The 26,775-nt window shown below is 49.4% G+C and overlaps 1 protein-coding gene across 1 annotated transcript; it reads right to left on the bottom strand.

Moving 5' to 3' along the window:
- Positions 1 to 342: 342 nt before the first annotated feature.
- OPA3 (outer mitochondrial membrane lipid metabolism regulator OPA3) lies at positions 343 to 26,775 on the bottom strand. The gene is made up of 2 exons (XM_012446591.2): positions 26,566 to 26,775; positions 343 to 1,055 (listed from the first exon to the last, which is right to left on the bottom strand). The coding sequence occupies exons 1-2, from the start codon at positions 26,705 to 26,707 to the stop codon at positions 658 to 660; spliced, it is 540 nt and encodes a 179-aa protein (XP_012302014.1). The 5' UTR covers positions 26,708 to 26,775; the 3' UTR covers positions 343 to 657.

The following is a 26,775-nucleotide window of genomic DNA, read 5'->3' as shown; positions in this document are numbered from 1 at the left end:
TTTTAATACAGATGGGGTTTCACCATACTGGCCAGACTGGTCTTGAACTCCGGACCTCAAGTGATCTGCCTGCCTCCGCCTGCCAAAGTGCTGCGTTTACGGGCCTGAGCCACAGCTCCTGGCCACACCTTTTTTCTCCTGAAGAGAGCAGTGATCCCCAGCTAGAGGTGACGTTGAAGGTGACGGGGAGAAAACGCCACTGCAAGACACTTCATTTCCTTACAGTGGTCTGTACCGATTGACAAAAAGAAGGGGGTGTTCCAGTGTAAGGGAAGAGTGTCCCAGGAAAGGTTAACACTGATCAGGTAAACCGGGGCCGGGGGTAACAATAATACACTGGAGTCAGCTCAAGCCCAGGTTCCACTTTTTCATTTGCCAGAGTGCCCGCGATGTCCTGCTGGCTGGGGCCTTGCAGGTTGGCCTGGTTTGGAGTGGGGGTTAGGGGGTGAAGGATGATGGAGGGGGCTATGTTGCAACGCTTTGCCTGCTGGTCCCAGTCGCAGGTAAACATTGCCCCCATCAGCCGGGGTAACCAAATACCAAGTTGCATCAAGATCCTGGTGGTTTCCACTCGGCCAGCGCAGGCAGTGGTGGTGCGGGAAGAAGGCCACTGTTAGGTACATATGGCCACGCCCAAATTCAGGCTCCAGCAAGCTCTTATTTCTTGGACGCAGGCACTGCCTGGGACGCGGACCGGTCGGGGTTGCAGAGCTGGGCGCGCACCTCTTGCAGCTCCGTGCGCAGTTCCTCCAGAGCGCCCTGTGGCGGCGCCGCCTGCACCTGCGCCTGCAGCGCTTCGAGCGCCAGCGCCAGGTGGCCCACCTCGTCCCGCAGCGCGTTCCAGGCGGCGCGCTGCTCCTCCTCCTTGTGGCGCTGCTGCGCCTGGTGGCGCCAGTACTCCAGCACCAGGCAGCCACCGCCCACGATGAAGATGGTGGCTTCGCCCAGCAGCTCCGCGCCGAGCTCGGCGGCCGCCTCCTCGTTCAGCGGCTTGATGACCGTGCCCCGGAAGCCCATGATGCGCATCTTGGTCCGCATCTCCACCCAGTGGTACACTACGGGGAAAGAAAGAGTCAGGCCACACTCTGGGTGCTCCTGCAAGCCCCACCCCTCTCACCCAGGGAATGCAGTCACCTAGCTTGGGTAACTCTGGGGTCTTTCAAAAGACCAGAAAATTCTAGCAAGTTAGCCAGGGATGAGGAACACTGTCCAGAGGGGAGGTCCTCAGACTTGGGGGGCCACACCCCAGGAAGGATACCAGGAGCTCCCACAGCGCTAAGTTCATGGAAGGTGTAAAGGTCCCGTTGCCAGATGCTTAGCTCCCTGTGTTCCTCCCTTAAGCCACTGCCAGCCCAGCAGTCCTGTCCTGGCACTGTTGCCCCACCCAGTTCCCAGGAGAAAGACCAACCCCCTTTCTTGCATTATTTTCCCAAAGTGCAGAGTTGGGGCTGCAGTTAAGGAGAGGGTGTGGGGGCTCCTGGCTCCAAAGAAAGAGCAGCTTAAGGCAGGAGTCGATGCTAAGTGCCTCTGAACAAGTAGTGATCAATCATTTTTGCAAGTCTGATGGCTCCAGTCCTAGAATTTCACCAGCCCTGAAGGTGGAGCTAAGAGCTGGGGCTCTTCACAGTGAGGTTCGGGACACATACCTTGGAGGCAGCTCAAGAGGTAAGTGGTGCTGCTGTAACAAAAACTCCTTCCTTGCCTAGCTGCTTCTTTATGAAGGAAGATTCTCAGCACTTGAGTCTTTAAAACCAATGCAGAATGGATGCTGTACCCTGACTCACTCCTGCAATAATTAATATTCATCCAAGGGCACATGAAACCATAGAGGGGACCCTGGTCTAGTGCCTTTGCAGATTCATTTCCAACATCTCCTTTTACTTTTAAGGTTTAGTAATAATTCATGAAAATGTATAACAGATGAACGTTTTAAAGGAACTGTGCACTAATAATAATTTCAAAGTTAACTCAATCCAGAAGAAAATAATTCAGCATTTAGAACCTTACAGTCACAGGAAATTAACATGTACATTTCTGTATGTATTTTGGTTGCCGACATATAAATCATTAGATGGAATTCTGTGGGTATGTGGACTGTAAATTTAAAATTACATAAACAAAAAGAAACCATGTGAAATTTCTGACTGAAAAAGAAGACCTTGTTCTTTTTTATTATTTTGAGATGGGGTCTTGCTTTGTCACCCAGGATGGAGTGTAGTGGCACAATCACGGCTCACTGCAGCCTTGACCTTCCAGGCTCAAGTGATCCTCCCACCTCAGTCCCTTGAGTAGCTGGGACTAGCGGTACACCTTCAGTATCAATATCAGGGTATCAGAATGTTGCCCAGGCTGGTCTCAAACTCCTGGGCTCAAGCGATCCGCCTGCCTTGGCCTCCCAAAGTGCTGGGATCACAGGTTTGAGCCACTATGCCTGGCCTTTTATATACATGTCTTTAAACCAGACATTAGTAGGCATCAGATCATTATTATTGTAAGTAACTGCAATAAATATGAAGGGAAGGATCTACCAGCTGTTTGAACATGTCAATATCATAACACACCAGAACCAGAAATTATATCCTTCACAACTAATTAAGGTTATGAAGAAAAGCTTCAGTTGTCAACTTGAAAACACACTAGAGGGCACTTTTTTTTTTTTTTTTCCCTGAGCCAGGATCTGGTTCTGTCACCCAGGCTGGAGTGCAGTGGTGCAATCTTGGCTCACTACAACCTCTGCCTCCCAGGCTCAAGTCATCCTCCCACCTCAGCCTCCCAAATAGCGGAACTACAGGCGCATGCAACCATAACGCCTGGCTACTTTTTTGGGGGGTGGGTAGAGACGGAGTCTTGCCATATTGTGTCACATTTATTTATTTAACAGATGGGATCTCACTCTGTTGTCCGGAATGCAAGGCAGTGGCTCCATCACAGTTCGCTGCAACCTCGAACACCTAGACTCAAGCAATGCTCCCCCTCAGCCTCTGGAGCAGCTGGAACTATAGGAACTACAGGTGCCCCATCATGCCTGGCTGTTTTTCTTTTTTTTTTTTTCTTTTTGTAGAGATGTGGTCTTGCTATGTTGCTGAAGCTGGTCTTGAACTTCTGGGTTCAAGCAATCATCCTGCCTCAGCCTCCCAAAGTACTGGGACAACAGGCGAGAGCCCCTGCACCCAGCCACTACAGGATTTTTCATCTTCAACGGGGGTGGGGTGGCAGGAAGGCTTGGGGAGCTCTGCTGGAGCTGGAGGGAAGACCTGAGCGGTGAGCCGAGAGCCCAGGCAGTCACTGTCAGCTGCTACAGTGACTGCTAGAGCTGACTGTGGCTTAGGCCCTGGGCTTGTGGGTTCCTGGGGTCCAAGCTGTGGAAACCCCTCCCACACTGCGGTCTTAGGGTCAGGCCGACCTGGAGTCTCCCCAGGGCTCTGTCACCTGCTGCCTGGGCAATGACAGCCTTCCCCAACCCCCTTTGTAACACAGGAAGGACAGCATCCTGACAATGACACGTGCCAGCCCTGGTGGTCGGCCCAGAGCTGGGTCTGTAACTGTCACTGTCTCTTTCACGTCAGGGACACCTAGCATGGTGGCCAGAGAGTGGTGAGCGGCGAGGGCTCCAGCTCCTCTGGCCTTCCTGGGTGAGGGTTCTAGCGTGTAATTGCAAGTGTCTCAGTGTAGACCAGGCATGGAGATCTGGACAAGCAGGTAGGTCTGGGTATGCCAACTGGAGTGGGCACATACCCAGGGCACAGGAAATCAAATCAAAGAGGGTGTGTGTGTGCACACAGGCACGTGTTTGAGGGCTTTCAGAGTGGGGGCTGACGGCATTCTCCCTCAGGCCAGCGGTCAGATGTGGGGTGCAGGAAACATGGTCCAGGTAGGAGTGAAGGGCTGTGAAGAAGGGATGGCTGTGAGGGGCCGGGCCGGGATAAGCTGGAGGACTCACCAGACTTGGGGGAGACAACAGGCTCCAGATGTCTCCCAGAACCCTCACACTCAGCGTGTTCGAATCTGAACCCAGCTCCCGGCCTCACATCCACCTGTCCCACCGCTAGAGACCAGGGCCTCATCTCAGCTGTTACCCTCCTCCCACAGCCTCTCAGCTGCGTGTCGGGTCCATTCTGCATCTTGAACGTCTCTCCCAGTGGATTCCCTTCTGCTGTCCTGGTCCAGGCTCCATCCCAGCTCTGACCCACATCCCCTCCCTGACCTCGAGAACAGGAGGAATACACCCTGTCTATCCCCTTCCGAGTGCCTATCACAATCAGGAATGGTGGCTATCTAGTTACTTGTCTGCCATCAGTCTCCCTCACTGGCCTGCAAGCCTCACAAGAGCAGGGCCCAGGGCTGTCATGGTCACTACTGTGTCCCCAGCACTCCCAGTGCCAGGCTGGGCCTGCGCATGATGCTCATTAGATCTAAGCCTAACGCTTAAGTGGGTCCCACCTCCAGCCTCCTTCCCATATGCCAGCCCCAGCCTCACCCTCTGCAATTGTCCTCTATGCAGCAATCAGAAGGAATTGGTTAGAAGAAAAGAACAAACCTACCATTTCCCCCCAACCCCACCCCCCACTCCCCCTGCCGCAAATAAAAGTAAGACTGCAAGAAAACAAAGTGCTCAAACTATAAAATGTAAAGTCAAAGTCCCCTCCTCAGAGGAACCCTCAACTACTGCCCTCACCAGCCTGTTTTCCCCTAGCGCCATCTCCTGGACATCTCACAGTAAGCATCCCTCACTCATTTCTGAGCTCTTCAACTGGAGGTTTGTCCAGATCTACAGCATCGTTACTACTCATAATCCATCCCCGCTATGAAAGGTTGAGCGCTCTGTTCCCATGTGGCCTGCCCTTCCACCCACCCCCATTTCTACAGGGGATTTGTATGCAGTTTTTACTTTATGTTCTGTTTTCTTTTTTTTTTTTTTCAAGACAAAGTCTTGCTCTATCACCAAGGCTGGAGTGCAGAGGCACGACCTCGGCTCACTGCAACCTCTGCCTCCTGGGTTCAAGCAATCCTCCTGACTCAGCCTCCCAAGTAGCTGGGCTTACAGGCATGAGCCTCCGTGCCTGGACGGTGTTCTTTCCTTCTTAAATGTTTGGAGGAATTCACCAGTGAAGCCATCGGAACCTGTAGTTTTCCTTTTTTGTTTGAGACAGGGTCTCACTGTGTCCCCCAGGCTGGAGTGCAGGGGCGTGATCATGGCTCACTGCAGCCTTTAACTCCCAAGCTCAAGAGATTCTCCAACCTCAGTCTCCCAAACTTGGAATTACAAGTGTGAGCCACTGCACCAGCCTCGGACCTGCAGTTTTCTTCATGGGAAGGGGCATTCAACATCTCTAACAGATATAACTACTCAGATTTTGTTTCTTCTCGTGTCAATATCGCTAAATTGTGTTTTCCAAGGAAACTGTCTGTTTTCTCTATGTTGCCAATTTTTATTTGTATTTTTTGAGATAGAGTCTCGCTCTGTCGTCCAGGCTGGAGTGCAGTGGGGTGATCTTGGCTCACTGCAACCTCCACCTCCTGTGTTCAAGTGATTCTCCTACCTCAGCCTCCCGATTAGTTGGGACTACAGGTACCTGCCACCATGCCCGGCTAATTTTTTTTTTTTTTTGTATTTTTAGTAGAGGTGGGGTTTCACCATGCTGGCCAGGCTGGTCTCAAAGTCCTGACTTCAAATGATCCACCTACTTCAGACCCCCAAAGTGCCGGGCTAACAGGCGTGAGCCACCGTGCCCAGCCTATGCTACCAAATTTATTGGCTTAAGTTGTTCCTAATATCCTCCTGCTATCCTACAGTTAGGAACTGTATTAATGTCTCATTTTTCATTGCTTTTGATAAAAATTTGTGTTTTCCTTCTTTTTTCTCCCCTTGATTAGTATTCATCTTTTCAGAAAAACATCTTTTGATTTTATTGATTTTTCTCTCCTACATATCTGCTAATTCCTACTTGTCTTCCACAGATGCAGCTTGGCTGTCTCCTTAAGGAAGCTCTCCTGGACTTGCCCATGTGGTGTCAGGTGCCCCCTCTGGGCTCTCTCAGCCCCTTGGGCTCCTATATCCCAGCCCTGACCAATCCTGGGTGTCACTGGTGACAGTTCTGTCTCCTCCACTGGACCATAAGCTCTGCAGTGGGTGCGCCTAGGGCTGTTTTGCTCACTCTTGCATTCCATACCTAGGCTAATACCATGTCATATTTCTGCCTGGGGCGTGATCTCGGCTGACCGAAACCTCCACCTCCCAGGTTCAAGTGATTCTCCTGCCTCAGGCTCCCGAGAAGCTGGGATTACAGGCGTCTGCCACAGCCGGCTAATTTTTTGTATTTTTATTAGAGATGGGTTTTCACCATGTTGGCCAGGCTGGTCTTGAACTCCTGTCCTCAGGTGATCCACCCACTTCAGTCTCCCAAAGTGCTGGGATTACAGGCGTGAACCACCATGCCTGGCCCCCTCCATTCCTCTTTTTCTGTCTTTTTCTATTTCTTTTCTTTTCTTTTCTTTCTTTTTTTTTTTTTTGAGATAGAGTCTCACTCTGTTGCCCAGGCTGGAGTGCAATGGCGCATTCTTGGCTCACTGCAACCTCCGCCTCCCAGGTTCAAGAGATTCTCCTGCCTCAGCCTCCCAAGCAGCTGGGATTACAGGTGTGTGCCACCATGCCCAGCTAATTTTTGTATTTTTAAGTAGAGACGGGGTTTCACCGGGCTGGTCTCAAACCTCTGACCTCATGATCCACCTGCCTCAGCCTCCCAAAATGCTGGGCTTACAGGCATGAGCCACCATGCCTGGCTCCCAATTCATCTTTTAAAAAAAAAAAACAAAAAAAAAAACCCCTTGAAGATACCAATTCATCTTTTAAATCTCAGCTGGACTGTCCCTTCCTCCAAGAAGCCCTCCCTGAACCACAGGCTGGGTCAGATACATTCTGAAGATTCTCAAAGCTCCATGGGCTTAACTAAATGAGGCCAGCCTTAATAAATAGCAGCAAGGACTTAATAAATGGCAACCTGGACTCAAATCCTGGTTCTGTGACTTTCTGGATATGCAAGCTGAGCCTTGGTGTTTCCTTATCAGAACTGGGGGTCAAAATACTCAACTGGCAGGACTGGGAGAATGGCAATGACAGAGTAAGTGACAAAATGGTCAGTTTATAAATGTTAACCTAATATCCTCTTCCTGACTCCTGTTAGGAATTTTATTCCTGGAAGTACATCCTACCCACTGGTCTGAATCTACTCTTGGGTTACAGAGAATCGTTTTCCACCTCCTCCTGGACTCTCTTCCCCCAGACTCATTCCCTTTCATCTGTCTTCCATACCGGAGAATCCTAACTCAGATGTCCCCTCCCCCAGGAAGCGTTCCCTGACCTCCAGACCCCTAGGCTCCTCTATCCAAGCTCTGACTGCTCTGAGTCGTCACTGCATGGTGACAAGTCTGTCTCTCCAACTGGACTGTGAGGCCCATGCGGACAGGGCCTGAGGCTAACTCAGTCACTGCACTGTCCCTGCTACCCACCCCCCACCCCGATCAGGCACAGAGCAGGCCCTCAGTGAAAAAGCTGATCTGTGGAGGTCCCCATGGACACTGGGTATGGCTCCCTGTCCCTGGCTCCCTCGTCCCCCTTCTCTCTCTCTCTCTCCCGATGCTTTTGGGGTTATCTGTCCCCTCAAGAGAATGTGGCATCACCCCTCCTCCCAGAGACGTGTGCTTCTCTAGGCTCCAGGCACCCCTCCATCCATCTGTCTCTGCTACAGATCCTTTCCTTGGCCTGAGTGGCTGGGATTTCTCAGGGCACCATCTCCCAAGCCCTCTTCTCACTCAACTGTCACATGCACTTCCAGGGGCCACTCAGAACTTCAGGACCCAAACTCCTGGGCTCAGATCTTGCTCAGTCCCAGAGCTCCAGACATTCTAGGTCACAACACAGTGGCTGATCAGACCCAGGGAGATTTCCAGGGGAAAAGAGGGATATCTTAACCCACGGAGTCAAGTAAAGTGATGTACTTGGCCGCAGTTCACTATTGTTCAAGCATTTTTCTGAGCATGAAACCGCAGGTGGCTGGAATGCAACCCTTTCCTCAGGAAATGGGCTGCTAGGACACAACACGTCCCCTCCGGTGGGGGACCGGGGCCTCTGGAGTTTATGGACAAATAAGACAGGAGAAAGCGCCTCTCCCCACTATTGGGAACACGCCTGAACTTGATGGCTGCTTCCTTGTAAAATGAAGGGGAGGTATTCCTCATAAGGGCCACTACTCTACTGTGAGTGATGGTGAAGAGTTGTCATAAGGACACAGCAGTGACTGCTGGAGCCTAGGATGGCAAGAGGGCCACGATGGACATGCTGGCTACTGAGAGGCTAAGTCCTGGGGAACAGGTAACTGGAACTGTTCACTAGTGAGGAGTGAGAGGTATTTAATATGGGAGAGGGAGAGGAAAAACATTAAATCCTTATCTTCCATACAAGGAAATCAACTGAGCATAAAAGATAGGGAAAAAATAGTAAAAGATGAGAAAAAAATTTCCAAATGAGGAATGTTTCGAAATTCCTTTATTAAGGCCGGGCCTGGTGGCTCACACCTATAATCCCAGCACTTAAAAGAGGCTGAGGCAAGTGGATCACTTGAGGTCAGGAGTTGGAGACCAGCCTGGCCAACATGGCGAAACCCTGTCTCTACTAAAAATAAAAAATTAGGCGAACGTGGTGGCACATACCTGTAATCCCAGCTACTCGGGAGGCTGGGGCAGGAGAACTGCTTGAACCTGGGAGGCGGAGGTTGCAGTGAGCCGAGATTATGCCACTGCCCAGCCTGGGTGACAGAGTGAGACTCAGTCTCAAATAAATAAATAAATAAATAAATAAATAAATAAATAAAATGAAGCCAGGCGCAGTGGCTCACACCTGTAATCCCAGCACTTTGGGAGGCCGAGGCAGGCAGATCACGAGGTCAGGAGCTCAAGATCATACTGACCAACATGGTGAAACCCCGTCTCTACTAAAAATACAAAAATTAGTTGGGCATGGTAGCTGGTGGGTGCCTATAATCCCAGCTACTCAGGAGGCTAAGGCAGGAGAATCACTTGAATCCAGGAGGTGGAGGCTGCAGTAAGCCATGATCATGCCACTGCACTCCAACCTGGACAACAAGAGCCAGACTCTGTCTTAAAAAAAAAAAAAATGACACCTAAATGAACGTGGGTTTCTGGAGAAGATCCTGCAACAGGCAGAAAAGGACACTGGTGGAAACACTGCTGAGATGGGAATGAGGCCTGCAGGCTAGTTAATGGCATAACAGCAGTGTTAATTTCCTGGGTCGCCTCACTGCATTGTGGTTATGTAAAATGTTATCATCTGGGGACTCTGAGTGAAAGGTATGTGGGAACTCTCTGTACTATTATTGTAACTTCTCTGTGAGTCTAAAATTAGTTCAAAGTAGAGAAATGAAAACAGAAACAGCCCCCAGGTGGCTAGACTGTGAGGAAATGGACCTTCTCACCCATTTGCTTGGTGCAAGTGTAAATCCATGCACACCCTGGAGTCAGTCATTCTGCTTCTGGGAATTCATGCCAGGTTCACCTGTCTAGCTGTGAAAGGCCTTGTTGGGCTCCTTAATCCTGCAGCATAGTTTATGACAACAATTAAAAGGCCAGGAGAGACCCTACGACACTATCTATAATCTCATAAATTCCAGCATTTCTTTTTTTTTTTTTTTGAGACGGAGTTTCGCTCTTGTTACCCAGGCTGGAGTGCAATGGCGCGATCTTGGCTCACCGCAACCTCCGCCTCCTGGGTTCAAGCAATTCTCCTGCCTCAGCCTCCCGAGTAGCTGGGACTACAGGCGTGCGCCACCATGCCCAGCTAATTTTTTGTATTTTTAGTAGAGACGGGGTTTCACCATGTTGACCAAGATGGTCTCGATCTCTTGACCCTGTGATCCACCCACCTCGGCCTCCCAAAGTGCCAGGATTACAGGTGTGAGCCACCACGCCCAGCCCAATTCCAGCATTTCTGTCAGCAATTGAAAGAGAGTAAGGAAGTCTTGTTCTTGTTTTGAGACAGGGTTTCACTCTGTCACCCGGACTGGAGTACAGTGGCAAAATCATGGCTCACTGTAGCCTTGAATCCCAGGGATCAAGCAATCCTCCCGCCTCAGCTTCCGGAGTAGCTGAGACTACAGGCGAGAACCAGCATGCCTGGCTAATGTGTGTGTGTGTGTATGTGTGTGTGTATGTGTGTGTGTCTGTGTATATATATATATGTGTATATATATATATATATATATATATGTATATATATTTATTTTGTTTTGTTTTTGGTTTTTTTTTGAGACAGAGTCTTACCCTTGTTGCCCAGGCTGGAGTACAGTGGCGCAATCTTGGCTCACTGCAACCTACACCTCCCAGGTTCAAGTGATTCTCCTGCCTCAGCCTCCCGAGTAGCTGGGATTACAGGTACATGCCTGACTAATTTTTGTACTTTTAGTAGAGAGAAGGTTTCGTCATGTTGGCCAAGCTGGTCTTGATCTCCTGACCTCAGGTGATCCACCCACCTCGGCCTCCCAAAGTGCTGGGATTACATGGGATTACAGGCATGAGCCACTGTGCCTGGCCAATTATTTATTTATTTATATTTTTTTGAGACAGAGTCTTGCTCTGTTGCCCAGGCTGGAGTGCAATGGCGTGTTCTTGGCTCACTGCAACCTCTACCTCCCAAGTTCAAGCAATTCTCCTGCCTTAGCCTTCCGAGTAGCTGGGATTACAGGAGCACATGACCACGCCTGGCTAATTTTTTATATTTTTAGTAGAAACGAGGTTTAACCATGTTAACCAGGCTGTTCTCAAACTCCTGACCTCAGATGATCCTCCCGCCTCAGCCTCCCAAAGTGCTGGGATTACAGGCGTGAGCCTCCATGTTCAGCCAAAACAACCAGGGCTTTTTTTTTTCTTTAATAGAGACGAGGTTTTGCCATGTTGCTTAGGCTGATCTCGAACTCCTGAGCTCAAGCAATCTGCCTGCTTTGGCCTCCCAAAGTGCTGGGATTACCAGCGTGTGCCACTATGCCTGGCCAAAACAGATAATTAAAACTTTTTTCAAAAAAAATCAAACAAGCCACCTTGGCCCTGGGATTTCTGGTTAAGCCTATATCTCTGCTCCCTCCTCAAGCCCAAGTCAAATAGCAGTCATGGATGGAAAAACAGCAGAAGCCACAAAAACAAAGCGGGTTGGGGGAGTAGACAGAAGGGGAGGGAATCAGTGCAAGCCTCAAACTGAGGTGGGAGCAGATGGCTGAGAGGTAACTTAGCCAGCAGGGAGGCTGAGACCTAGGCACCCATGGGAAGAGGGCAGGGGAAAGGGTGGTGGCAAGAAGCAGAAGGAACTAGAGACTAGGACCACACATGCCAGGTGACTCTGAGAGTGGGGTTAAGCCCAGGACCCCTCCTTGACTGAGGGGTGAACGAGGAGGACTCTGGGAACAGCCCAGGGAGCAAGTGTCACACTGAATACAAGCCAGTTCCTCTGGCATGGGGCTGGTGCGCAATGCAGACGTCAAGAGCCCACTCAGCCTTGCCCTTCAACTCCAGTGACCCTGCCTGGTGTTGCTGGGGATAAAACCACACCTGATACTGAGGTCTAGATAGGGGCCCTGCTTAGCTGTGAGCCTGGCCACGAGGTGATGGGGATGGGAAAGATCTGGGCCAAAGACATCCCAGTGGCTCCCAGACCCCTGCTCCTCTGTCTCCCTCCAAAGCTATTTAAAAATACACCAACCAGCTCTTTTTTAAGAGTCTGCATTGTTCCTTGCTGCCTTTGAAGTTCCACCTACATTTTACTTTCTCTATAAAGTTTTATCCTAATGTGACTCTTTTATGCTCAAACGTCCTATCATATGTCTCTGAAACAAAAATGTATCTATAAATTAAAATAAAAAATTTAATCCTTCGTTATTTTAGTTAAAATTTTTCTCTGGGATTGAATTATCATGCAATTGCTATTAGTATACCACTGACGGAAACAGCATACATTATATAATTTATGTCTTGGCCGGGCGCAATGGCTCACACCTGTAATCCCAGCACTTTGGGAGGCGGAGGCAGGTGGGTCACGAGGTCAGGAGTTCAAGACCAGCCTGGCCAATATGGTGAAACCCTGTCTCTACTAAAAAATACAAAAATTAGCTGGGCATGGTGGCACATGTCTGTAATCCCAGCTACTCCGGACACTGAGGCGAGAGAATTGCTTGAACTGGGACCCAGGAGGCAGAGGTTGCAGTGAACCAAGATAGAGACACTGCACTCCAGCCTGGGGAGACACAGCGAGACTCCCTCTCAAAAAAAAAAAAAAAAACACAGTAATAAATGAAATAAACTGGCCAGGTGCGGTGGCTCACACTTGTATCCCAGCACTTTGGGAGGCCAGGAGGGGAGGATCACTTGAGCTGGGCATGGTGGCAGATGCCTATGATCCTAGCTGCTCAGGAGGCTGAGGTAGGAGGATTGCTTGAGCCCAGGAGGTTGAGGCTGCAGTAAGCTGTGTTTGTGCCACTGCCCTCCAGCCTGGGTGACAGAGGGAGTCCCTGTCAAGAAGAAAGAAGAAGAAGGAGGAGGAAGAGGAGGAGGAAGAAGGAAGAAGAAATAAACTATTGATACATGCAGACACAAGTATCTCAAAAGTATCAAATAGCCAGACGTGGTGGCTCACGCCTGTAATCCTAGCACTTTGGGAGGCCAAGGCGGGTGGATCACCTGAGATCAGGACTTCAAGACCAGCCTGGCCTACACAGTGAAATCCTGTCTCTCTACTAAAACTACAAAAAATTAGCCAGGCATGGTGGCGTGCACCTGTAATCCCAGCTACTTAGGAGGCTGAGGCAGGAGAATCGCTTGATCCCGGGAGGCGGAGGTTGCAGTAAGCCAAGATTGCATCACTGCGCCCCAGCGTGGGCGACAGAGTGAGACTTAATCTCAAAAATAAAAAATATCAAATGAACAAAAGCTAAACATAAAATTCATAGTGTATGATTCCATTTACATAAGGTTGAACAACAGGCAGAACTAATCAATAAGCAGAGAAATCAGATAGGGAGACAGGGCAGGGAACTTTCTAGATGACGATGTTTTATATCTTGGGTCCTAGTTACGTGGGTATGTACATTTACCAATACTCACTGAACTGTAGGCTTTAGATCTGAACACTGCATTGTATAGATCTCAACAAAGAATATACCAAAATAATCGAGGGCTAATAATTAAGAGGAGGAGTTTGGGAGCCAGTGGGGATGTGACTTCTATTTTTTTTTTTTTTTTTGGAGACAGAGTCTTGCTCTGTCGCCCAGGCTAAAGTGCAGTGTCATGATATTGGCTCACTGCAACCTCTGCCTCCCAGGTTCAAGCAATTCTCGTGCCTCAGCCTCCTGGGTAGCTGGGACTACAGGCACAATCCGCCAGGCCCAGCTAATTTTTTAGGCTGGTTGTAAACTGCTGAGCTCAGGCAATCCACCCACCTAGGCCTCCCAAAGTGCTGGGATTACAGGTGCGAGCCACCCTTCCTGGCCCAGGGTGGAGGGGTGGGGATAAAACCAGGATGGTCATAAACTCACTAGTAAGGCAGTTAAGATCATTTGCTGAGATAATGGAAAGCATGTTAAGTGAAAGCTGTTATTATCAGTCAAGAAATTATTATTCAGGGTAAACATGGCTTGAAGCCAGTCTCTGCCCTGGTTGCTCTTCCCTAGATGTGATCCAGCCAGATGATGATGATGATGATGATGATGATTCTGAGACATGGTCTCACTCTGTCACCCCAAACTGCAGTGAAGTGGTGTGATCTCAGCTCACTACAACCTGAGCCTGTGGAGGTCAAGTGGTCCTCCAGTTTCAGCCTCCCAAAATGCTGGGATTACAGGTGTTAAACCACCGCACCTAGCAATCCTGCCTGTTTATTTATTTATTTAATTTATTTTTTGAGACGGAGTCTTGCTCTGTCACCCAGACTGGAGTGCAGTGGTACAATCTCGGCTCACTGCAACCTCTGCTTCCTGGTTTCAAGTGATCCTCCTGCCTTGGCCTCCCAAATAGCAGGGATTACAGGCATGCACCACCATATCTGGCTAATTTTTGTATTTTTAGTAAAAATGAGGTTTCACCATGTTGGCTAGGCCTGGTCTTGAACTCCTGACCTCAGGTGATTCCCCTGATTCAGCCTCCCAAAGTGCTGGAATTACAGGGTTGAGCCACCGCGCCCCACCCAATCCAGCCAGTTTTGAGCTTGCTCTGAAGGTGCTGCAAGTGTTAACAGAACTGTATGGGCCACAATAGCGGGGCAGTGCTTCCTCCCAGAGACCTGGCTTGATCTTTCCATTACAGCAACCCAAGACTGCAGCAACACACAGTGGTCCAGTTACCAGAGGAGACTGGTTCCATCCGCCCAGCATCTTGGGGTATCCTATCTCCCCAACTTTTGGTTCAAGGGATTCAGAAGAAGGTAACCGCACTCCTGAGCCTGGCCAATTAGGGCACTGCATTCCCTGGCTAGAGACTGTGCTGGGATGGGGATGCCATGCAGGGTGGGTCGCTGGATTCAGCCTGGGAAATTGGCGGGAAATCCGAGATGAAGCACCTCTCTGTATCCTGGCATCACTAGGCAAGTAACTAATACCCTCAAATGTGCCTCATGAGAACAGGGATCTTTGTTCTGTTGACTACTGAGTCATGCCTCTTAGAACAGTTCCTGGCACATAGCAGGGACTAAATAAAGATCTGTTGAGTTAATGAATTACTCAGCCTCCTAATGGACTGAAGCACAGCCACACCCCAGAAAATGATCCCCACCTCTACTCTCCTCCCAGACCTGGAGAGACCAACTCAACTTGGTATAGAGGACACTCCAGAGTTTCTAAGGCTCAGAGGAAGCAGTTAACAGAGAGGCTGAGGCCGAGCGCAGTGGCTTACACCTGTAACCCCAGAACTTTGGGAGGGGAAGGCAGGTGGATCACTTGAAGTCAGGAGTTCAAGACCTGCCTGGCCAACATGGTGAAACCCCAACTCTACGAAAAATACAAAAATTAGCCGGGTGTGGTGGCGCATGTCTGTAATCCCAGCTACTTAGGAGGCTGAGGCAGGGGAATCGCTTGAACCCAGAAGGCAGAGGTTGTAGTGAGCTGAGATCACGTCATTGCACTCCACCCTGCGTGGAGTGAGACTCCATCTCAAAACAAAAAAACAAACAAACAAAAAAAGAAAAGAAAATAAAAAAGACTTCAGAACAGCTTTAGTGCTCCTGATTACCGGTGCTACTTTATATTGTTGTTTGTAATATTAGTCTCTCTAATTCTATCCTCCCTGCCTCCCTTACAGTTTAGAAGCCGATACTCACCACCGCGACCTCCCGTACACCAAGGGATGGGAGGTGACCCGGTTGTGGTAAGCTGGCAGTGAGGGAAGTTTCCTGGGGGCCTCTGAAAAAGGATTTTCCTCCTTAAGATGTTTCCCTCACTAAGCTGGCAACCTGCCCCTCCATACACACACACAGACTTCCTCCCTCATGAAGCATAAAGGTACGATGGCCGGAGCCGCAGTAGCCCTACTGAGGCAATGTGGACTGCCTGAGCATCAACACGGCAGAGACAGACCTCAGGTTCCCAATGACACCACTGAGCCACCACACCAACCACGAAGAGGGCTTCCTCAGGACTTACGAAAAAGCCAGCAAAAACACACCCTTTTGATTTACGGACTGATCGATATTTACTGGCTGGGTTTTCAATTAATTACAGATGAGCATAAATTGATACAGAGCTACACCAGGGTCAATGACAGAGATGACCTCTGGCACTTTCACAGGCAGGGGCCATCCCCAGGCTGACACGGGTGCCCTCTCCTGTCCATTTGGCATATTGCTTGCGGCCAGGGCAGATAGATTCCCTGGGATGCACTCAGGTTGCAACTCAGCCAGCCCCCTATGCAGGGCCTTCTGAAAAAGAGTCCTGTTCAGAAATCGGCCAGAAGATTTAGCCATGAGTGCATGAGTAAATTCCAGCAAATACCTCGGCATAATAAAGGGTGGAACTAAAAAAGGAGCAGTGAGATTAAATGCAGCCAATGACACACTTCCTCCATCTGAGTGTGTGTGTCTTAGTTACGTCTTTGCCAGCTGTGACAGCCACAAATAATGTCAAAGTCAGCGGGAGCAGTGGCTCAAACCTGTAATCCCAGTACTTTGGGAGGCTGAGGCAGGCGGATCACGAGGTCAGGAGTTCAAGACCAGCCTGGTCAACATGGTGAAACCCAGTCTCTTCTAAAAATACAAAAACTAGTCAGGCATGGTGGCGCATGCCTGTAATCCCAGCTACTTGGGAGGCTGAGACAGGAGAATCACCTGAACCTGGGAGGTGGAGACTGAAGTGAGCTGAGACCGTGCCATTGCACTCTAGCCTGGGCAACAAGAACAAAACTCTGCCTCAAAAAAAAAAAAAATTGTTAATAAAAAATAAACATGGGCTGGGCGCGGTGGCTCACTCCTATAATCCCAGTACTTTGGGAGGCCACGGCGGGCAGATCATGAGGTCAGGAGTTCGAGACCAGCCTGGCCAGCATGGTGAAACCCTGTCTCTACTAAAAATACAAAAAATTAGCCAGGCATGGTGGTGTGTGCCTGTAATCCCAGCTACTCAGAAGGCTGAGGCAGGAGAACTGCTTGAAACCAGAAGGCGGAGGTTGCAGTGAGCCAAGATCGCACCACTGTACTCCAGCCTGGGTGACAGAGTGAGACTCCGTATCAAAAAATAAATAAATAAAACATGGCTGGGTACCATGGCTCATGCCTATAATCCCAGCACTCTGGGAGGCCGAGGCAGGCAAATCACCTGAGGTCAGGAGTTCAAGACAAGCTTGGCCAACATGGTGAAACCCATCTCAACTAAACATACAAAAATTAGCTATGCATTGTGGCAGGTGCCTGTAATCCTCAGGAGGCTGAGGAAGGAGGATCACTTGAACCTGGGAGGTGAAGGCTGCAATGAGTCAAGATCGTGCCACTGCACTCCAGCCTGGGCAACAGAGTTAGACTCTGTCTCAAAAAAAAAAAGGATTTCATGTATATTCCCAGCCTGTACTAGCAACCAGATGAGCACGTCCTGGGCCAGGGCTCTCCTGTCCACTATCCTGATGCATCCTCACAAGAATCCTAGGAGGTAAGTTCTATTATTACCCCATTTGATAATTATGGAAATGGAGGCTCAGAGAGGTCAAGCTCCCTGCTCAAAGTCACACGGCTAACAAGTGGCAGTGCCAAGATCCGAAGCCGAGAGTGCCTACTCTGTGGCAGACTGCCGTCGGGGACCCCTCCGAATCACGCCCTGTGCAGTCCTCTCCCCCACTCACTGTAGTCTGTGCCTGGGGCTGCTGTGATCAACAGAGGGTGGTGGAAATGATGCCGGAAGGTTCCAGGCCTTGCCCTTAAGTAACCTGAAGCTTCTGCTTCTTCCCGCATGAATATCTGGCTTTTGGGGAGTCCTGAGAAACCATGTGAGATATTCAGCTACCCTGTAGAACAGACCACGTGGAGAAGAGAGGCCCAGAGACTACACTGAGAGGGAACCCACACCCCAATCCCAGTGCCAGTTCCAGATGACTCCAGCCCAGCCACCTCCGCCTGCACCTGGATAAGAGCCCGCCAAGCAGCACCCGGCAAAACAACTGTCCAGCTGAGCCCAGGCAAGCCACAGAGCTAACAGAAACTAAGAGTGACTCAGTTTTTTGTTTGTCTTTTTGAGACAGGGTCTTGCTCTGTTGCCCAGGCTAGAGTGCAGTGGCAATGATCTCAGTTCACTTTAACGTCTGCCTCTCTTGGGTTCAAATGATTCTCCTCCCTCAGCCTCCCGAGTAGCTGGGAACACAGGCACCTCCCAAATTTTTTGTGTTTTTAGTAGAAAAGGGGTTTTGCCATGTTGCCCAGGCTGGTCTCGAATTCCTGGCCCGAAGTGATCCACTGCACCCAGCTAAGAGTTACTGTGCGAAGCCACCAAGTTTTGGATCAGATGGCTATATAAAAAAAAAAAAAAGAAAAGAAACAAAGTCCACGGCCTAATTCCTAAGAATGGCCACAAAGCCAAGCACTTCTGAAAAAATGACCTCAGCAACCTGAATGAATGATCATGGTGTATCCATTTCCCACGGCCACTACAACAAACTGCCACAAATGCAGTGGCTCAAAACAACACAAATTATTATTACTATTTGAGACAGGGGCTTGCTCTGTCACCCAGGCTGGAGTGCAGTGGTACGGTCACAGCTCACCGCAGCCTCATTCTCCTGGGCTCAAGCAATCCTGCTTCAGCTGCCTGAGTGGCTGAAACTACAGGCATGCATCACCACATGCCATTAGTTGTTTTTTCTTTTTAGTAGAGACAAGGTCTGGCTTTATTGCCCAGGCTGGTCTTGAACTACTGGGTTCAAGTGATCCTCCTGCCTCAGCCTTCTAAAGTGCTGGATGACAGGCATGAGCCACTGTACCTGCCCCAAATTTATTATTTTACATTTCCAGAAGTCAGAAGTCTGAAATGGGCGCCAGGCGCAGTGGCTTAGACCTGTAATCCCAGCACTTTGGGAAGCTGAGGTGTGTGAATCACTTGAGGTCAGGAGTTCAAGACCAGCCTGGCCAACATAGTGAAACCCTGTCTATTGAAAATACAAAAATTAGCCAGGAGTGGTGACATGCACCTGTAATCTCCCAGCTACTCAGGAGACTGAGGCAGGAGAATCGTTTGAACCCAGGAGGCAGAGGTTTCAGGAAGCTGAGATCGTGCCACTGTACTCCTGCCTGGGCAACCGTGTGAGACTCCCATCTCAAAAAAAAAAAAAAAGAAGCCAGGCGTGGTGGCTCACACCCATAATCCCAGCACTTTGGGAGGACAGTGGATCACCTGAGGTCAAGGAGTTCAAGGACTTCAAGACCAGCCTGGTCAACATGGTGAAACCCCAGCTCTACTGAAAAGAGAAAAAATTAGCCAGGCGAAGTGGTGGGCGCCTATAATCCCAGCTGCTCAGGAGGCTGAGGCGGGAAAATCACTTGAATCTGAGAAGCAGAGGTTGCAGTGAGCTGAGATTGTGCCACTGCACTCTAGCCTGGGCAACAAGAGTGAAACTCTCAAAAAAAAAAAAGGGGGTCCAAAATGGCTTTCACTAGGCTAATCTCAAGGTGTCAGCAGGGCTGTGTAACTTTCTGGAGTCTCCAATGGAGAATCCATCTCCTCGGCTTTTCCAGCTTCCAGAGGCTGCCCGCATTCCTTGGCTCCTGCCTCCCTTCCTCCATCTTCAAGGCCAGCGAGGCAGCATCTTCAAATCCTTCCCTCTCCCGCCTCCCTCATTCCCTTATAAGGCCCCCTGTGATCACACTGACCTGACCTGCATCATTCAAGATCACCTCCCCATCCCCAAATCCTTCACTTCATCACAGCTGCAAAGTCACCTTTGCTGTGCATGGTAACATATTCAACAGGTTCTTGGGATTATGATGTGGACATCTTTGGGGGACCAGTCACTCTACTCCCTATCGTGTGTGGTAAACCAGAAAAAGGACCAGCACACGCCAAAGGAAGAAGCAGAGATGAGCTGTATTTTTCCACTGCCCAGAGACATCTCATAGCCTCCCTGGAAGCGCCAAAAGTGCACTTTGCAGGCGTGGGTTCAGCCTGCCTCGAATCACCTACCTTCTTTACTTTTGGGTTAAAATAACTTAAACAAAGGAATTCTGTGTTTAAAAAGCTCTTTGCCTCCCCAGCGTGGTGCATCATCTATGATTTATGCTTCTAGCATGTACTGTTCTTCCCTCGGGCAGCCACAGCTCCCGCTCCAGCCTCTCCTGTGAGACAGCTGGGCCCAGCCTGCTGAGTCAAAAGCATCTCAGCCAAAGGTACAGATAGATACTGGATTTACTGGTCAGCTCAGGACGCCTGGTGTGAGAGAATGCAGGGCCGCCAGTGCACCCTGGGAAATTCCAATCGCCACGGCTGGGGGCCAGAGCAAAGGGCAATTAGCAGTGTGAAGACAATAATAATGTAATTAAAAGGTGTAAATGCAAGAAGCCAGTGCATCGCAATATCTGGGAGCATCTCCAGCTCCACCTGTCCCTGACTGAGCTCCAGATCTTCCTGCCCAACCTGCCCCTCCTCCAGCCAGCTGTCTCACACCCAATCCACAGGAAATCCTGCCGGCTCTACCTTCTAAACAAATCTACTGCTTATTCATTACTAAGAGGAAAAGGAAAGGTTCTTGACATGGTTACACCTTAACCAAGCGACCCAAATTGCCATCACAAATGACGGAACAAACAGACTTCAGGGCCCCCCAGAGGGGATGTCCTTGATGTCCTTAGGAGGCACCTAAGTCTGTGGAACGCAAATCCAATCAGGGGAAGCAATCAGGAGACTCCAGAATGCGTGACAGGCAATCAATCAAACAACTGGCTCCAATGTCAATGTCATAAAAAACAAGGGCAGGGATACTATTCTAAAGCAGGGTCAGCAAACTCTTCCTGTAAAGGGGCAGAGAGTAAATATTTTAGATTTTGAGGCCGGGGCATGATGGCTCATGCCTGTAACCCTGAAACTGCCTTTGCAAAATTATGACTGACACAGTGAAAGAGATCTAATTTGACTGACTCCATCTTGCTTCTAACTTCCAAGCTGTCCTTGTTCATTCCTGGGCTGAACTCACTTTGGGAGAAACTTAGTTTATAGTTTAAACAAATAGCCCTTTCCCAAAGCAGACCTCCTTCTTGCCTGGGGACTAGATTGCCTTTGTAGGACCAACACTGGCCACAAGACCAGAAATTATGGTTTAGGAATCACGCAGCTGGAGGCTACAAGATTCTGACCTTCGCTAAACTGCTCCTAAGATCAGTGCTTGAGATATTTTGCAGACCCTGCACTTGATGGATCAGCTGGCCCCTCCCAGATCAATAAACTGACTCATCTGATCTTGTAGCCCCCCCAACAACCCAGGAACTGACTGAGCGCAAGAAGACAGCTCCGACTCCCTGTGATTTCATCTCTGACCAATCAGCACCCCTAGCTCACTGGCTCCCACACCTACCCCACCAAGTTATCCTTAAAAACTCTGCTCCCCAAATGGAGACTGATTTGAGTAATAATAAAACTCCAGTCTCCCACCCAGCTGGCTCTGCGTGAATTATTCTTCCTCTATTGCAATTCCCCTGTCTGGATGCATTGGGTCTGTCTAGGTAGCAGGCAAGGTGAACACCTTGGGTGGTTACAATACCAGTACTTTGGGGGGCCAAGGTGGGAGGATCACCTGAGGTCAGGAATTCAAGAACAGCCTGGCCAACATGGTGAAACCCTGACTCTACTAAAACTACAAAAATTAGCTGGGAGTAGTAGTGCACACCTGTAGTCCCAGCTACTCGAGAGGCGGAGGCAGGAGAATCGCTTGGGAGATGGAGGTTGCAGTGAGCCGAGATCGTGACACTGCACTCCAGCCTGGGAGATAAAGCAAGACTCTGTCTCAAAAATATATCAATAAATAATAGTTTAGGTTATGTAGGCCACACAAACTCAATTCTGCAGCCACAGACGATACGTAAACAAATGGGAGTGGCTGTGTTACCATAAAACTTTATTTACAAAGTCAGGCAGTGGGCTGGATTGCCAAACCCTGTTGTAAATTAAAGGAAATTAAAGAGGCATGATAGTAAATTTTTTTCCTAGGGCAATTATTGCTATGTAATATGCTTCACATTTTAACTATTTTTTTATTTTTTTGAGATGGAGTCTCACTCTGTCGCCCAGGCTGGAGTGCAGTGGTACAGTCTCAGCTCACTGCAACCTCCACCTCCTGGGTTCAAGCGATTCTCCTCCCTCAGCCTCCTGAGTAGCTGGGATTACAGGTGAGTGCTACTACCCTTGGCTAATTTTTGCATTTTTAGTAGAGATGGGGTTTTATCATGTTGGCCAGGATGGTCTCGATCTCCTGACCTCGTGATCCGCCCGCCTCAGCCTCCCAAAGTGCTGGCATTACAGATGTGAGCCACTGTGCCTGGCCAACTATTTATTTCATTTATTGTCTGGCTTCCTCTTCCACAAGAATGTAAGGTACCCGAGGGCAAGCTGTTTTGTTGTCTTCCTGGCTGTTGTATCTGTAACATCTACATGACAGCCATGACCCCCTGCCAGGTGCTGACTTCACATTTTACATCCATTTACTTAATCTTCACAACGGCACAATAAGTATTACTCATAGCATAATGCATATATGGTATACACACGACACGAGAATAATAATAGTATCTACTTCACCAGGTTTGGTGAGGACTCAATATCAGATGCTGGGAGGTGCTGAGCACATGGCTTGGCACAAAGTGCAAGGCCATTACTGTGATTATTACATCATACCCACTGTACAGAAGTGGAAACTGAGGCTCAGAGGGGCTAAATGACGTGCCCAAAGTCATCAGTCTGGGCAGGGATTCAAAGCTATGTCAGTCCGACTCCAGAGGCCATTTTCTAAACCACAATGCTAAGAGTGTCACGGTGTTTGGAAGACAGGCAGAGAGGAAACAAACTGGGTGCAGGAATCCAGAGCCCAAAGTTCCACCTCTGGCACCAATCTCCGCGGATGACCTGAGCAATTCACTTTGGCCCTCAAGGCCTCAATGTTTCCTTCTATAAACCAGAGGAAGTCATTCCTCTTTCCTGAGATGGGGACAAAACAGTTGTGGGGGTCAAACGAGACGGCTAACAGGAAAGCACTTTGGTAACTGTGAAATCTAGTACTTTCCCACTCTACGGTCTGCAGCCCCAACAAAGACCCCACCAAACACCAAAGAACCTAGAATCCTGGGCCCTGGAAAGCAAACTTGAAGCATCCAGACCTACAGCAGGGAAAAGGTGCACTCCCTTAACCATGTGGGCTTTGTGTATGCTCTCCCTCTGCCCCAACGCTTTCCTTGCTGCTGGTTTTGGCGATATCTTCACCCTTCAGGTCCTAGTTCAGATGTCTCCTCTGCCAGGAACCCCATGCCAGGTCAGGCAGGTGCCCAGTAGACTCCACCATCTCAGCTCTGCCCACTGATGGGGAATAGATCCATCCCCGCTGGACTAGGAATTCCTTGAGGGCACAGATTAGTGCTGGTTGGGTCCCTGCTGTTTTGCCAGCATTGCCAGCACAAGGCCTGGCACAGGGCAGAATCTCACAAAATACTAGCTAAAGGAAGTAATGAATGGATGGATGGAATGAATGGTGTATAACCACCCAAGGAGTTCATTCACCTTGCCCGCTGCCTAGACAGAGCCGATTCATCAAGACAAGAGAACTGAAAGAGAAAGAGTAATTCACGCACAGCTGGCTGTGCAGGAGGCAGGAGTTTTATTTCTTTTTAATTAATTAATCTTTTTTGAGATGGAGTTTCGCTCTTGTTGCCCAGGCTGAAGTGCAATGGTGCAATCTCGGCTCACCACAACCTCCACCTCCTGGGTTCAAGCAATTCTCCTGCCTCAGCCTCCGGAGTAGCTGGGACTACAGGCGCACGCCATCATGCCCAGCTAATTTTCATATTGTTAGTAGAGCCGGGGTTTCACCATGTTGACCAGGATGGTCTTGATCGCTTGACCTCATGGTCCACCCACCTTGGCCCCCCAAAGTGCTGGGATTACAGGTGTGAGCCACCACACCCAGCCAGGAGTTTTATTATTACTCAAATCAGTCTCCCTGAGCATTTGGGGAGCAGAATTTTTTTTTTGAGACTAGTTTCACTCTTTTGCCCAGGCTGGAGTGAAGTGGTGTGACGGAGGCGGCTCAATGCGACCTTCATCCCATGGGTTCAAGCGATTCTCATGCTTCAGCCTCCCAAGTAACTGGGATTATAGGTGGCCGCCACCAGGCCTGGCTAACTTTTGTATTTTTTTAGTAGAGATGGGGTTTCACTATGTTGGCCAGGCTGGTCTCAAACTCCTGACCTCAGGTGATCCACCCCCTTCGGGGGCCCCCCAAAGTGCTGGGATTACAGGCATCAGCCAATGGGCCCGGCTGGAGCAGAGTTTTGTTGTTGTTTTTATTATTATTATACTTTAAGTTCTGGGGTACATGTGCAGAATGTGCAGGCTACATAGTTATACGTGTGCCATGGTGGTTTGCTGCATCCATCACCCCGTCATCTACATCAGGTATTTCTCCTAATGCTATTCTCCTCCCCCAGCCCCCTACCCCCTGACAGGACCTGGTGTGAGATGTTCCCCTCCCTGTGTCCATATGTTCTCATTGTTCAACTCCCACTTATGAGTGAGAACATGCGGTGTTTGGTTTTCGGTTGTTTTGTTAGTTTGCTGAGAATGACAGTTTCCAGCTTCATCCATGTCCCTGCAAAGGATATGAACTCATCCTTTTTTATGGCTGCATAGTATCCCATGGTATATAATTGCCACATTTTCTTTATGCAGTCTATCATTGATGGGAATTTGGGTTGGTTCTAAGTCTTTAATATTGTGAACAGTGCCAAAATAAACCTAAGTGTGCATGTGTCTTGATAACAAAATGATTTATAATGCTTTGGGTATATACCCAGTAATGGGATTGCTGGGTCAAATGGTATTTCTAGTCCTGGATCCTTGAGGAATCGAATTGCCATACTGTCTTCCACAAATTACACTCGCACCAACAGTGTAAAAGTGTTCCTATTTCTCCACATCCTCTCCAGCATTTGTTGTCTCCTGATTTTTTTAATGATCGCCATTCTAACTGGCATGAGATGGTATCTCATTGTAGTTTTGATTTGCATTTCTCTAATGACCACTGATGATGAACTTTTTTTCATGTTTTCATGTTTGTTGGCTGCATAAATGTCTCCTTTGGGAGACGTGTCTGTTCATATCCTTTGCCCACTTTTTGATGGGGTCATTTTTTTCTTGTAAATTTGTTGAAGTTCTTTGTTGATTCTGATATTAGCCCTTTGTCAGATGGACAGATTGCAAAAATGTTCTCCCATTTTGTACGCTACCTGTTCACTCTAATGTTAGTTTCTTTTGGTGTGCAGAAGCTCTTTAGTTTAATTAGATGCCATTTGTCTATTTTGGCTTTTGTTGCCATTGGAGCAGAGTTTTTAAAGATAACCTGGTGGGTGGGGGGAAGCCAGTGAGCCAGGAGTGCTGAATGGTCAGAGATGAAATCATAGAGAGTCCGAGAGGTCTTCTTGTGCTCAGTCAGTTGCTGCGTGTGGGGGCCACAAGATCAGATGAGCCAGTTAGCTCAGCCTTCGCCCAGAATGAACAAGGACAGCTTGGAGTCAGTTAAGTTAGATCTCTTTCATTGTCTCAGTCATAATTTTGCAAAGGTGGTTTCCCCTGATCCAGACAATTATGCTAAATTCCCTTATTTTATGTTCCCACAGAGCACACAGATCACCTTTTTAAAGTAGTTTATATTTTGGGTGTTTACTTGCCCTTTATTTCTATTGGTTGGTTGATTGAGAACAGTCTCACTCAGTCACCCAGACCGGAGCGCAGTCGCACAATCTAGGCTCACTGCAGCCTCCACCTCCCGGGTTCAAGCGATTCTCCTGTTTCAACCTCACAAGTAGCTAGGATTACAGGTGAGCACCACCAAACACCCAGCTGATTTTTGTATTTTTAGTAGAGACAGGGTTTCACTAAGTTGGCCCGGCTGGTCTTGAACTCCTGGCCTCATGTGATCCACCCGCCTCGGCCTCCAAAAGTGCTGGTATTACAGGCGTGAGCCACTGCGCCGGACCTTACTATGCCCTTTAGATCTGAGCTCGGGCGGCCCTTTCTAGGCAGCCCTGCTGGCCTCACGTCCCTGGGTCAGCCAGCTCCTCTGAGCTCGCAATTTCCCGACCACTCTGGGTTGACAATGATGGATCAGGAGTGTATCTCCCAGTGCTGAGCAAAAAGCCCGCACAGTCTGTCTACCGATGAAAGGACGGCGTATGAGCGCATTAATGAGTAGACAGGTGAATGTCCTCTCTGGGTCAAAGTCCTCTTCCAAATTCCCAGGCCGTGCCCCCAGAACCCAGACTTCACTCCTGAACCATGCCCCTAACCCAGACTTATTGCCTAAAGTAAAACTGAGGCACGCCGATGTCCTCAACGGATAATATACAAGCACCTTCCACCTCCCACGTCAGTGGGGAAATTGAGGCAGCGGGTGCAGCTTTGGAAATCAAGTCGCCCAAGGATGGCCGGGCATAGGACCCCGTCCGGTTTCTCCTCAGCCCCTCCCCTAGCTCCTCTGTCCCGGAAAGCACCGTCCAAATTTCTCCCATCCCTCACACTATTGGTTTAACAGGGCGTCAGTTTCCAAGCACTCTCTTCCCCTATTGGCTGGTAGTTCCAAATTGCGCGGTGGCGCCTCGGCCTGCCCCTTATGCCACGCCACGCCCTCACTATTGGGCTATCCGCACGCCCCTCTATCAGGAGCCCTCCCTATTGGCCACTGGACTTTGCCGGTTCGGGCTGTGACTGGTTGTGGACAGAAGTCCATCCCCTGGGCAACCACCTGAGAGGGGTTGGAAAAAGGAAAAAGGTTGGAGGGAGTTGGGGTCAGACTCACGTTGAGCGGGCGGGAGGCAGATATAGGTCTTGAAGAACTCGCTTCGGCGGGCGGCCTCTTTAATGCGGTTGGCAAGCGGTTTGCTGACCTGGCGGATGCCCAAGTAAAGCAGCTTCGCCATGGGGAACGCGCCCACCACCATCTTGGCGGTCTCACAGGGGCACGCGCAACCTTGCTGACCGGGCGGGGCGCCTCAGCCTCTCTACTCCT

Source organism: Aotus nancymaae, unplaced genomic scaffold (assembly GCF_030222135.1).
Source record: "Aotus nancymaae isolate 86718 unplaced genomic scaffold, 86718_ANA_hifiasm-v0.15.2.pri h1tg000028l, whole genome shotgun sequence".
NCBI classification, from domain to species: Eukaryota; Metazoa; Chordata; class Mammalia; order Primates; family Aotidae; genus Aotus; species Aotus nancymaae.
Note: the sequence above shows the minus strand (reverse complement) of the source record. Positions and strands in the feature narration are given on the sequence as shown.